Source organism: Molossus molossus, unplaced genomic scaffold (genome assembly GCF_014108415.1).
Source record: "Molossus molossus isolate mMolMol1 unplaced genomic scaffold, mMolMol1.p scaffold_m16_p_4, whole genome shotgun sequence".
NCBI classification, from domain to species: Eukaryota; Metazoa; Chordata; class Mammalia; order Chiroptera; family Molossidae; genus Molossus; species Molossus molossus.
In genome coordinates this window covers 86,503,436-86,515,190 of record NW_023425377.1, presented here as the reverse complement: position 1 = coordinate 86,515,190, position 11,755 = coordinate 86,503,436, and the positions used below count along the sequence as shown (strand labels likewise).

Here is an 11,755-nt window from a genome sequence, read left to right as displayed (position 1 = left end):
CTAAGGTACTTTATTTTGCCTTTAGTACACTCCCATCTCCAGGTGTTACTCTCCCAACTTTATTACTTTCATTTTATATAGCTAAAGATTTTTAAGATAGTGTTCTTCTAAACAGTATAATTGAATATAAACTTTTAGTTAATCCATCACCAACCCAATATACTTACTCTTCAAAATCACGGTTGTCTGTTGAAACTAGAACTTGGCATGATTAAAGGACATACTAATATTTGGATAAAATTGATGCTTTGACCCTTCAAGGTTTTGAGCTTTAAATTATTAGAGAAATACAGAAAGGAGATACTGTAACTAATAATGTATGTGAATAGTTTTTATATCTCTTCTAAGTAATGGGACCAAACAGTTCTTCATTTGAGAGTGAAAGAAAGACCTACATATTGATATTTGTACCACGTTCATGTGTATGAATTAAGACCCCTCAATTAAAATATAATATATGATCACTTTTGTTTTATATTATATTGTGGAAATTGTTATATATATTCATATATTGAGAGAATGGTATAATGAATTCATGTGTATCCTTCATCTAGGTTTAGTAAATATCAACCGATGGCCTATCACCATTCTTTTTTACCCCCACAATCCTTTGTACACCCATTCTCACTCTGCCTCACTATCATTGATGACCAAATGAGCAAACGCATGCATATGCTGAGTCTTCTCTTTAGCCACACACTGACTCATTTTAACTCTTCTCTTTTTCCTCTGAATTGGCCTGCTCATAACCCCCACCTCTGTCTCATTATTTTCATTTTTGCTTCTAGTGTTGCTCCCCCGATTCTGTGCCTTTGCCAGAGGACAAAATAAAGGTCAGCACTGCGTGCAACCAGCGCAGGTGGAGGAGACACAAAGTGATGCTTCTTACCCTGCCCTCCTTTCCTCTCACCAGTGATTGCAAAGAGTGGCTCCATTATGGCTGTGGGTGAGGCCTTGGTGCATGTGAAGGTCACACTCTTTCTTCTATGGCAGGGGGTGTTTCTCTTTCTTCCTGGATGGTACCAGATTGGGAACTCTAAACGCAATGGTCCCCCAGAGATAATGAGTCCCATGAGGCATGCCAGCAGCACAAAGTCGCCAGGCTGGCTCACTTACAGCCTGCATCTTGCGGGCCAGAGACACATAGTCCACATGAAGGTCAACAAGCTTTTTCTGTCCAAACACCTCCCAGTATTCACCTACACAGACCAGGGTGCTATTCTTATGGAACAGCCTTTTGTCCAGAATGACTGCTACTATCATGGTTATGTGGAGGGGGATCGAGAATCCCTGGTTGCCCTCAGTACCTGTTTGGGGGGTTTTCAAGGAATCATACAGACAAATGACATGGTTTATGAAATAGAGCCCAAAAGACTTTCTACCACATTTGAACATTTTGTATACAAAAGGGACAGTGAAGAGACACAATTCCCACCCATGAGATGTGGGTTAACAGATGAAGAAACAGCACGACAATTGAAGCTTCAAGAGAGTGTTCATTTCACTTTGAAGCAGAGCGGGTATGAAGGCTGGTGGACCCACAAGCGTATTCTTGAACTGGCAGTGGTGGTGGACCACAATCGATATCTTCATCACCAAAGTAACGCCTCAGATGTACAGCATGAAGTATGCCTTGTTGTCAATGGAATAGATATGTTTTTGAGTTCCCTGGATGTTGATGTGGTTTTAATGGGAATTGAGATCTGGACTCGAAGAAACCCCTTTGCAATAAATAACATAACAAGTCTCCTGAGTTCATTTTCCATCTGGAAGATAATTCACTTTAATCACCGCATACCCCATGACGTAGCACATGTTTTTGTAAAGCAATCATATGCTGATGTTCTTGGTTTAGCTTATCTTGGAAGAGTATGTCACTTTCGTTATAACTGTGGAGTTGATAGTTTCATGAATGATGATTTGCATAACTTTGCATATATTGTGTCACATGAGATTGGTCATAATTTAGGTATGGATCATGATGAAAAAACTTGTACATGTGGGCAGAAGACCTGTATAATGTTTCCATCAAAAACAAGTGCAACTAGATTCAGCAACTGCAGTTATGCAGACTTCATGAACACCATAACAAGACAAACCTGTTTGTACGTTTCATATGATAAATGGAATATCATGCAGTATACCCGGTGTGGGAACGGTGTGGTTGAAGAAGGAGAAGAGTGTGACTGTGGAACCTTAGATTTGTGTATGAAAGATCCATGCTGTGAGTCAAACTGCACTCTTAGACCTGGGGCTGCTTGTGCTTTTGGGCTTTGTTGCAAAGACTGCCAGATTGCGTCAACAGGCATAGTTTGTAGACAAGAGATAAATGAATGTGATCTCCCAGAGTGGTGCAATGGGAAATCCTACCTTTGCCCAGAAGATGTGTATGTGCAGAATGGGTTCCCATGTGAGGGCGGTGGCTACTGCTATGAAAAGAGATGCAACAACCGTGAAGAACAGTGTAGGAAAATTTTTGGCAAAGAGGCCAAGAGTGCAAATCACAGTTGCTACACAAAAATGAATACCCAAGGTGACCGTTTTGGTCACTGTGGTTTCAACTACTCTACATATGTAAAATGTAACATCTCAGATAGCTTGTGTGGGAGGATTCAGTGTGAAAACGTGATAGAAATTCCGCTTCTGAGTGATCATTCTACAGTGCATTGGACTCACTTCAATGGCATCACTTGCTGGGGTACTGACTACCACTTTGGGATGACCACACCTGACATTGGTGATGTGAAAGATGGTACAGAGTGTGGTGCAGAACATGTCTGCATCAAAAGGAAGTGTGTCAGTAGGTCATCTCTGCTAAGTAACTGTTCACCTGAGACCTGTAATATGAACGGGATCTGCAACAACAGACAAAACTGCCATTGCGACAGAGAATGGGACCCCCCGAACTGCCTGGAGAAAGGCTTTGGCGGTAGTATTGATAGTGGTCCACCCCCTGGGAGAAAAGAGAAACAGAAGAGTGACCATGGAATACTTTGGTTGATTCTTTTTGTTGTTATTTTACTATGCTTATTAATTTGGGGTTTCATGTCAAACAAAAGAGATATGAGTATTCCACCTTCACTTGAGTAAAAAGAGGAAAATGTGAACACTTTACCTAAAGAAGATTAGCAAGATGTTTCAATTTCATCTAAGGAAGAGCAGTAAAATGTTCTACTGCGTTTTAGAAACAAAATCAACAATTTACAATTTTGACAAAGAAACCCAATCTTATCAAATTCCTCATGTACTAAGTTTTAATCTCTTGGCTATACAAATGTTACAGAATGTGTCACAGGCCATTAACATAATCCCAATTTTTTATTATTTGTATCATAAAACATTGGCCATTAAACAATTAGCAAAATATTCTAATTCCTAGAGTATTTCTACATTCAAGTATCTTAAAATTGTTAGTATCTAATTGTTCATGGAATTAGTCTCTTTGTTTTTCCTCAGCGCAGGTACTGTGAATGGATAATGTGTATTTGCCCATTTTAAGTTGCTGTCTCAATCTAACCATACTTCCCATTTGCACTCTGCACTGTCTCACAGGGAATGCAAACAATCAAATCAAATTTCTTCTTTGCCATTCCTCACATTTTTAGTTTCTGCAATAGTTGGCATCTACAGGGAGGCTGAAAACTTGGGAAATTTTTTTTCTTTCTTTATTGATTTTAGAGACAGAGGAAGGGAGAGGGTGAGAGAGATAGAAACATCGATGAGACAGAACATCAATTGGCTGCCTCCTGCATGCCCCGCACTGGAGATTTGGGCCACAACCTGGGCATATGCCCTGACCAGGAATCGAACCGACAACCTCTTGATGCATGGGTCAATGTTCCACCACTGAGCCGCACCAGCTACGCCTGAGGAATTTTTGTATTACTATTCATGCCTGTCTTACCTCATTAACAGCTATAGCCTTTACAAAAAAAGTAACTTTTAGTCTGCACGTTATTACCATATATAATGCAGGAGTGGGCAAAAGTAAGTTTATAGTTGTGCGTACATGAAACACAAAGTTTATTCCTTTATTTTTATTAATTATTGTATTATTTTCCATATAAATGACTGTAAACTTACTTTTACCCCATTCTGTGTTCAATTGTTTTGCTGTACTTTCATAGGACTGGCAGCAAAGTAGGTTTGTTTACACCGTCACCACAATCACATGAGTAATGTGTTGTGCAATGGTAATATGATGGCTATAATAACATTAAGAATTTTCCAGCTCTACCATAATCTTGCGGAACCACAGTCGTACATATAGTCTTTCATTGTGTAAAATGTCATCATGTGTCATGACTCTCGTGGTCTTGGGAATAGTGGCAGAAGTCATGACAATGGTAAACATTATTTGCTCTAACCACTGTACCAGACCTAACTTTTACTACTTACAAGATCTCTGTTAATTAGATGAAAACATTGCTGATTACACATCTTAGGTGATTAGCCTAGGAAATCTGCCTCAGGTTACATTTTTATCACACTATCAATTCTCCAGAAAAGCTAGTTGAGATTGAATTAATACCTAGCAAACTTCATACGAAAATTGCTTAGCAAATGAATAATATACTTGCTAAAATTCGTTTTTCCATGTCTATAACATAATGCTTTACAAATCAACATACCAGATATGAAAGTATATCTTCCATGTTGACTAGACTTATTTTTTCTTTTCTTCACACCCTGCCCACACAAACACATAAAAATGTTTTAGCTGTTTTCTCAATAGATCCATAATACTGAAAAATATTCTGAATACAAGGGGAACTGATTTAGCACAGGCAGGAACATTAATTGCACTGTTATGACAAGGAGGCTCACTTTTGGCAACTGTTCTAAACAAACAGGTCAACAGAAAAGAACTATCCTCATAATTTTTTTTTCACTTGTGTTGTGCTCATATGTGCTGTGAATATCCTTAAAAGATAGTTTGCCAATCAACATTTCTTTTTATGCACTCTGTAATGAACATAATGCTAAGCGGTATTTCAATAAAAGTGACAGTCTCTTATTTCAGTGTCCTGTTACTTTTAACTGGATATCTTAGTCTATTGTTTCATTCCATTCAACCTCCAAATTGCACTTAGTTGGGAAAAATACTCCACAGATTTTCATGCCCAATGTAATCCTACTTACACTTTGAGAAATTTGGCTTTAAGAGATCGTAAAGCTGAACACTTTAAAAACATCCACTTCTTAAACACTTACCCATGCACCAATTTCTGTACATCTAGGACTGAAATATAAAGCAGAACTCAACACACACTTCTCTGACTCTACTCTCTGTTCCACCCAAAGGGGAGAAAAACATCCACACAGAAAAGTCATTATTTTGCAGCCATTATTTTGCAATAGGTAAAACACCAAAAGATGTTTTTATTCACAATTTTTTAAAATTACTTTTGGCCCAACCAGTGTGGCTCGGGTTGAGCATCAAACCATGCACCGTGCCGTGTATTGTTCAGTTTCTACCTATATGTACATTTGCTTGGTTTCCTCTTGTTGATTTCTAATTTCGCACAATTGTGGTTAGAAAAGAGAGCTACTGTGACTTCAAACCTCTTATATCTGCTAAGACTTGCTTTGTGCTCTATTATATGATCTTGGTTGGAGAATGTCCCTTTGCACTTGAGAAGAATACGTATTCAGTTGATGTTGGAATGACTGTTGTATGTAAGTTTATAGCGACCATTTGCTCTAGAGTTCAATTCCAACATTTCCTTGATGAATTTCTGCTTTGACAATCTATCAATTTCTTACTATATTGTTCTCTCTTTCTCCCTTTAATTCTCTTAGTATTTGTTTAATATGTTTATGTATTGCAATGTTGGGTGGACATAAATTTATTATTATTATGTATTCCTAATGTGTTTAGCCCTTTATCAATATATAATGACCTTCTTTGACTCCAGTTACCATTTTTGGCCTAAAGGCTAATTTGTCCGCTCTAAGTATGGCTACTCCCACTTTGTTTTGGTTTCCAATTGTGTAGATTATCTTTTTCCAGCCTTTCATTTTAAACTATATGTACTTTGTGTTGTTGTTGTTGTTAGTGTTCACCCAAAGATATATTTTTCTATTGATTTTTAGAGAGAGTGGTAGGGAGGGTGGGAGGGAGACAGAGAGAATCATCGATGCAAGAGATACACATTGAATGGTTGCTTCCCACATGACCCTGACCTGAGCCAGGAATCAAACCAGCAACCTAGTCATGTGCTCCTGACCAGAATCAAACCCATGACCTTTTGGTCCCCGGGCCAACACTCTAACCACTGAACCAAACTGGCCAGGCCTTAAAACTATATGTACTTTTTAAACCAAAATCTATTTATTGTAGGCAACATAGGGTTAGGTTTAGTAGGGTTTTTTTATTTTTATTTTATTTATTTATTTATTTATTTTATCCTCACCTGAGGACATTTTTCCATTTTTTGTTCAGATAGAGTGGGAGGGAGGGTGAGAAAGAGAAACATCGACGTGAAAGGGATACATCAAGTGGTTGCCACCCGCATGACTCAACCAGGGCAGGGGACAAACTGCAACCGAAGTACGTGCCCTTAGTGGGAATCGAACCCGGGTCTCTCTGGACCGCAGACCAACGCTCTAACCACTGAGCAAAACTGACCAGGGCAGTTGGGTTTTTTTTAATATGCCGGTCAGACTGTGTTTTTTTATTGGTGATGTAAAATCCATTTAAATACAGAGTGATTACTAATATGTAAGTAATTACCACTGCCACGTTATTGATCGCTTTTGTTTGATCTGTGTTTCCATTTGTTTTCCCCTTGTTTTCTGGCTACCTTTTTTTTTTATTTTATTTATTTATATATTTATTTTTATTCTCACCTAAGGACATTTTTACATTTATCCTCAGACAGATCAGAAGGAAGAGAGGGGGGAAGAGAGAGAGAGAAACCGCAATATAAAAGAGACATATCGACTGGTTGCCATCCACAAGACCCCAATTGGGAAGGGACAAACTACAACCAAAGTATGTGCCCCTAGCAGGAACTGAACCCAAGACTAATCGGTTCTTGTCCATGGGCCAATGCTCTAATCGTTGAGCAAAACTGGAGAGGCTTGGCTACCTTTTAAATTAATGTTTCTTCACTGTAGTATCGTGTGTTTCTCCTGTTTTTTGTTTTCTTTTTTTATGTTTCATAAATCTAGTCTTGAGTTTTGCTTTGTGGTTACTATGAGGATTACAGAAAACATCTCATAGACAAAACACTTTGTTTTATGAAAATAGACTTTTATATCAAGGCACTGTCCCTTTCTCTTTTGATATCATAATTACCTCTTTTTATGTTGTGTATTTATTAACAAATTATACTAGCTATATAGCTATCTGAGCTATAGATATTTTAACACTCTCTTTCTTCAAACTTTATTGTTATGTGATGAATACACCTTTCTATTATACAATTGAATTTTCTAATTCTGACTATATATATTTTCACCCAGATTTTTTAATTGATCTCAGAGAGAGGATGGGAGGGAGAAAGAGAGAGAGAGAGAAACATCAATGTGAGAAAGAAATATCAATCAGTTGCCTCTTGCCGGGGATCAAACCTGCAACCTAGATATGTGTTCTGACAAGGAATCAAATCCACCACCTTCTAGTGTAAGGGACGATGGATGCTCCCACCAAGCCACACCAGCCAGGGCTGAGAAAGTCTTCGTTTCACCCTCAAATCTGAAGAATAACTTTGACTAAGTTTATCAACTGGCAACTTTTGTCTTTGAGCTTTAAATATGTCATTCTATTTCTCCTGGCCTACAAGATTTTTGCCAAGATGGGAGTTTCTTTGTATGTTACCCTCTTTTTTTCTGGCTGTCTTTACAATTCTTTACCTTTTATTTTGATAGTTTCATTCTAATGTGTGTTTGAGAAGGGCTTTTGTTATTATATTATAAGGTCATATATGAGCTTTTTCAACTTGGATGTCCCAAAACATTAAAACTTTTCAGCTATTCGTCCCTAAATTAAATTTTCTACCCCATTCTCCTCCCTTTTCCTTTCTGAATCACAATTGTTTTGGTGCACCTCCTTTCTTTTTCTTTTTCTATATAATATGTTTTTTATTGATTTTTTTTTTTCATTTTAGAAAGAGAGGGAGAAAGAGATAGAAACATCAATAAGAGAGAAACATGGATTGGCTGCCTCCTGCACACCTCCTACAAGGGATGGAGCCCGCAACCTGGGCATGTGCCCTGACTGGGAGTCTACCAGAGACCTCTTGGTGAATGAGATGATTGTCAACCAAATGAGCCCCACTGGCCAGGCAGGTGTCCATCCTTTGTACTAAGTCCCATAGATCAGGTAGGCTTTCTCTGCTCATCAGTTTTTTGTTTTTTTTCTCTTTTAATTGTAAAAAAAAAAATTAATTAAGTTTGAAGATCTAAGTGGTATTATTAAGTGACTTATGAATCAAGAAACTTCCCATCTAGCAAGCAGAGAGATACTCCAAGAGGTTACATAAAGTGGAAGACTTTATAGAAAGGAGGGTGGGACAAAGCAATCAATAACAAAAGAAAAATAAATATTCATTAGAGGAAAACAAGAATTCAAGTGATGATAGCTTCCTGTTGTCTGAGTTGTGGCATCTCCATGGACTGGGTTTGCTGCAGCATGGGCAGAGCAGGAGGAGATCCTGCTGAGGTACTAAAGTAGTTGTATTTCCTGTTTGGGAATTCAAGGTAGTCTCTTCCTGTTGATGTCTGTTATTGATGTCTTCTGTTTACTGGTAGACATAAGAGGTTCATTACACTTCTTTCTGACTCCAGCCTTACTAATTTTCAAAACTCCTATTCTCTGGGTTATTTTCTCTTTCATCTGCTCGGCCCTACTACAGAAGCTCTGAATTATATTCTTAATTTCATTCATTAAATTCTTCAGCTCCAGAATTTCTGTTTGGATCTTTGTTGTGGTTTCTTCTAAATAACTTATTCTTTTCTTTTATCTTTGGTTTGATCTCATTGACTGAGTTTCCTTCTCGTTCCTGAGCTTTTCCAATACAGCTATTATCAATTCTTTATAATACCCTACATAACATTATTTCATGTCTCTGGGTTCAGGTGTTGGACAATCATTGATATCTTTTGGTGATGGCATAGTATCTCAATATTTTTGAATTCTTGTATTTCTGCATGGCTACTTCCACATTTGAATTGCCTCTTCAGACAGGGTAGTGTTCATTGCTGTTGTTTCTCTAGGGATATTAGGCTTATGATGGACAGATCTGTTCCACTCTTCTTGTTGCTTTGTAGAAGAATTCTTAACTTTTGTTTTTCTTTTGTTCTTACAACACACTAGTTTTCCAGAAATTTTCTTTACTTTTTCGAAAGTGGTATTGAAGTTTCAGTTTATTGTTTCTTCCTTGCCCACAAACCATGGAACATTTTCTGAGAGCACTCAAGTTACCCATCTTGCTCTTATTGCCACACATAGGAACACATACAAGGTGCCTACCAGAGTTGGGGGAGATGTGGACTTAGCTAGGGAGGCTTTGGGTGTGCCTCCGCCCATAAGGAGAGCCTCTAGTGGGGTATTCACAGAGACTATATACAGACTTCCTGCTAAAGTCTTGAATACACAGAAAAAAAAAGGCAAAACTTTTTTTTCATGCCCATTGGTAGCCTCAAAAATCAGGATGCTGCTTTACAGAAACAGATTTCTCCAGTGCAAACCCCTTACAGTCACTCAATGCTTTCAACCTCCACCTCGAGAGAAGTCGCCCCTTGGACCTTTTCTGAAGGGGAGTTGGCTGTGATTCCTTCCAAACAAATTAGTCTCCTGCAGTGTCACCCTGGGAATAGAGGTAGTTCTGCCGCAGTTTTCATTTTTCACTTTGTCTAAACTCATTGGAATCTCCCTTTTGGTAAATGGAACTTCTACTAATTCTCTCTCCCTGTGCGTCCGCCCAGGTCAGTACTCCAGATTCTTTTCCTTGAGTAAAGCAAGTACAGATTAGCTAATTTGCCAGCTCCCTTGGATCTACAACCTTTACCAAGATCTTACTTGTTTATTTTCTAGTGCACTAATGGGCAAGAGTCCTCCAGGTCCAGAATGAGGAAGACCTTTAGCTGGTTGTCATGGGATTTAGAATTGGGACAGTCTACTTGCTAAGCAATTAAATATAGAATGAGGAAGACCTTTAGCTCTTTGTCATGGTATTTAGAATTGGGAGAGTTTTGTTGATAAGCAGTTAAAACTAGAACATAATCAAATGAAGAGGTGAACAAGAAGTGATTTTTTCTTTGTCATGTAAAGTCCTGTGTTTCTGGAAATCTGTGATATAAACTGTCTGTGGTAAGACTATAGCTAGAAAAGACCACGGGAAGTATTCATTTTACTGCTGGTAAGTAACCCAAGAATATAGCTTTAAAAAAGACAAACACTAAATTTCTGTATATAGGAATGTACACACAAACAAAAAATATTATTCTTTGCCATTTTTCAGACCCTAAGGAGGATCAATTTAGTAGAGCTTATTCTTCTCTGTTTAATTTGATTGAGAGCCACAGAATTGTCTTTTTAATGGATTGCTACTCATAGTTTGAAAAATGCTGAATTTGAGTTCAAAGGAGAGTGGAGGGGTTGTATTTAGGGTACAGACATTGTTGAAATAATGACACTGGGGCTAGATGATAAAAGAATTTACAAAAGATGATGTATGGCAGTCTACTTTAAAGATTCTGAACTATTGTGACACTATACCGCACTGTTCGTAAAAATTTATATTCTGTCCGGAGGTGTATCTCTTCAGTCATTGTATAAAGTAATATTGTGAAGACAAAATTAATCTGGCTCAAATATGTTTGGAATTTGTTTTGCTATTGCCTGCTTGTAAACTGAAGTATTTGGAGTAAATGTTGATTGATTTATATTCATAAAGTTCACACTAACAGTAGTAGGTAGTTATAAATAATTCTTTTGCCTCACAACAACAATTCATACTCCGTAATAATTACCAAACATAGATCAAGAGAGACATGGACAGCAAATCAGTATATTATAAGTTTACTCACTACTTAGAAGTGGTGTTCTCAAAGATTTCCTCTAAGGGTCTCACTCTCTTCTTTTGGGATATTTGCATTTTGTGAAATATTCCTCCGTTTTGGTGCTACACAAAGTAGCCAAGTACTCTAGGAACTCAGGTAACCTTAATGATGAGGATAGTGTTCAGTCTGAAAGAAGATTTCTGCCAACTTTCTGCAAAAACAAAGCAAAATCATAGAAAATGTCAGAACCTTCTTCAACATGCAGAAAATAAAAACACCTTGGTTTTATAACTTAAACTAACATTATTGAAATTCAATAAAAACAAGTTGTGAAAATAAAGACAATAGATATTCAGCTGAGTATCCTATGTACTGATAAGAAAATTTAGACAATCAGGCACAATGCTAAGCGCAAAATACAAATTCTTAAAAGCATAAAGTGGTTGAGACAAATACCAGTTCAGGACTTCATTCTTCAGGCTGAAGTCTCAGGCTGTCTCATCCCATTTGGTAGTATTCACCTTTTATGCATTAATTTTCCTAAAGATATTCAGTAATCCCCTGCCCTCCCCCCAGTAGTTTGGCAGTCTGTTGTTGTAAGAGTGGCAAAAGCAGAGATAAAGGATTAATTTACTTTGGGTTGAGTATTTTAGCCAACAGTGGTTGAATTGATAGAGTCTAGAGCTAGGCTATAGTCATAAACAGTAAGATAAAAAGAACAAGAAATGTAAATAGATGGAAAGGA

The 11,755-nt window shown here is 37.6% G+C and overlaps 1 protein-coding gene across 1 annotated transcript; it reads left to right on the top strand.

Annotated features, from left to right (window-relative positions):
* The first annotated feature begins 936 nt into the window (after nt 1–936).
* Nucleotides 937–3,090, top strand: LOC118643938 (disintegrin and metalloproteinase domain-containing protein 20-like). Its single transcript, XM_036282261.1, has one exon. The coding sequence runs from the start codon at nt 937–939 to the stop codon at nt 3,088–3,090; it is 2,154 nt and encodes a 717-aa protein (XP_036138154.1).
* The last annotated feature ends 8,665 nt before the right edge of the window (nt 3,091–11,755 follow it).

Excerpts from the sequence above, each read along its gene's own strand:
- LOC118643938 (XM_036282261.1), top strand. The coding sequence starts at position 937 with ATGGCTGTGGGTGAGGCCTTGGTGCATGTGAAGGTCACACTCTTTCTT.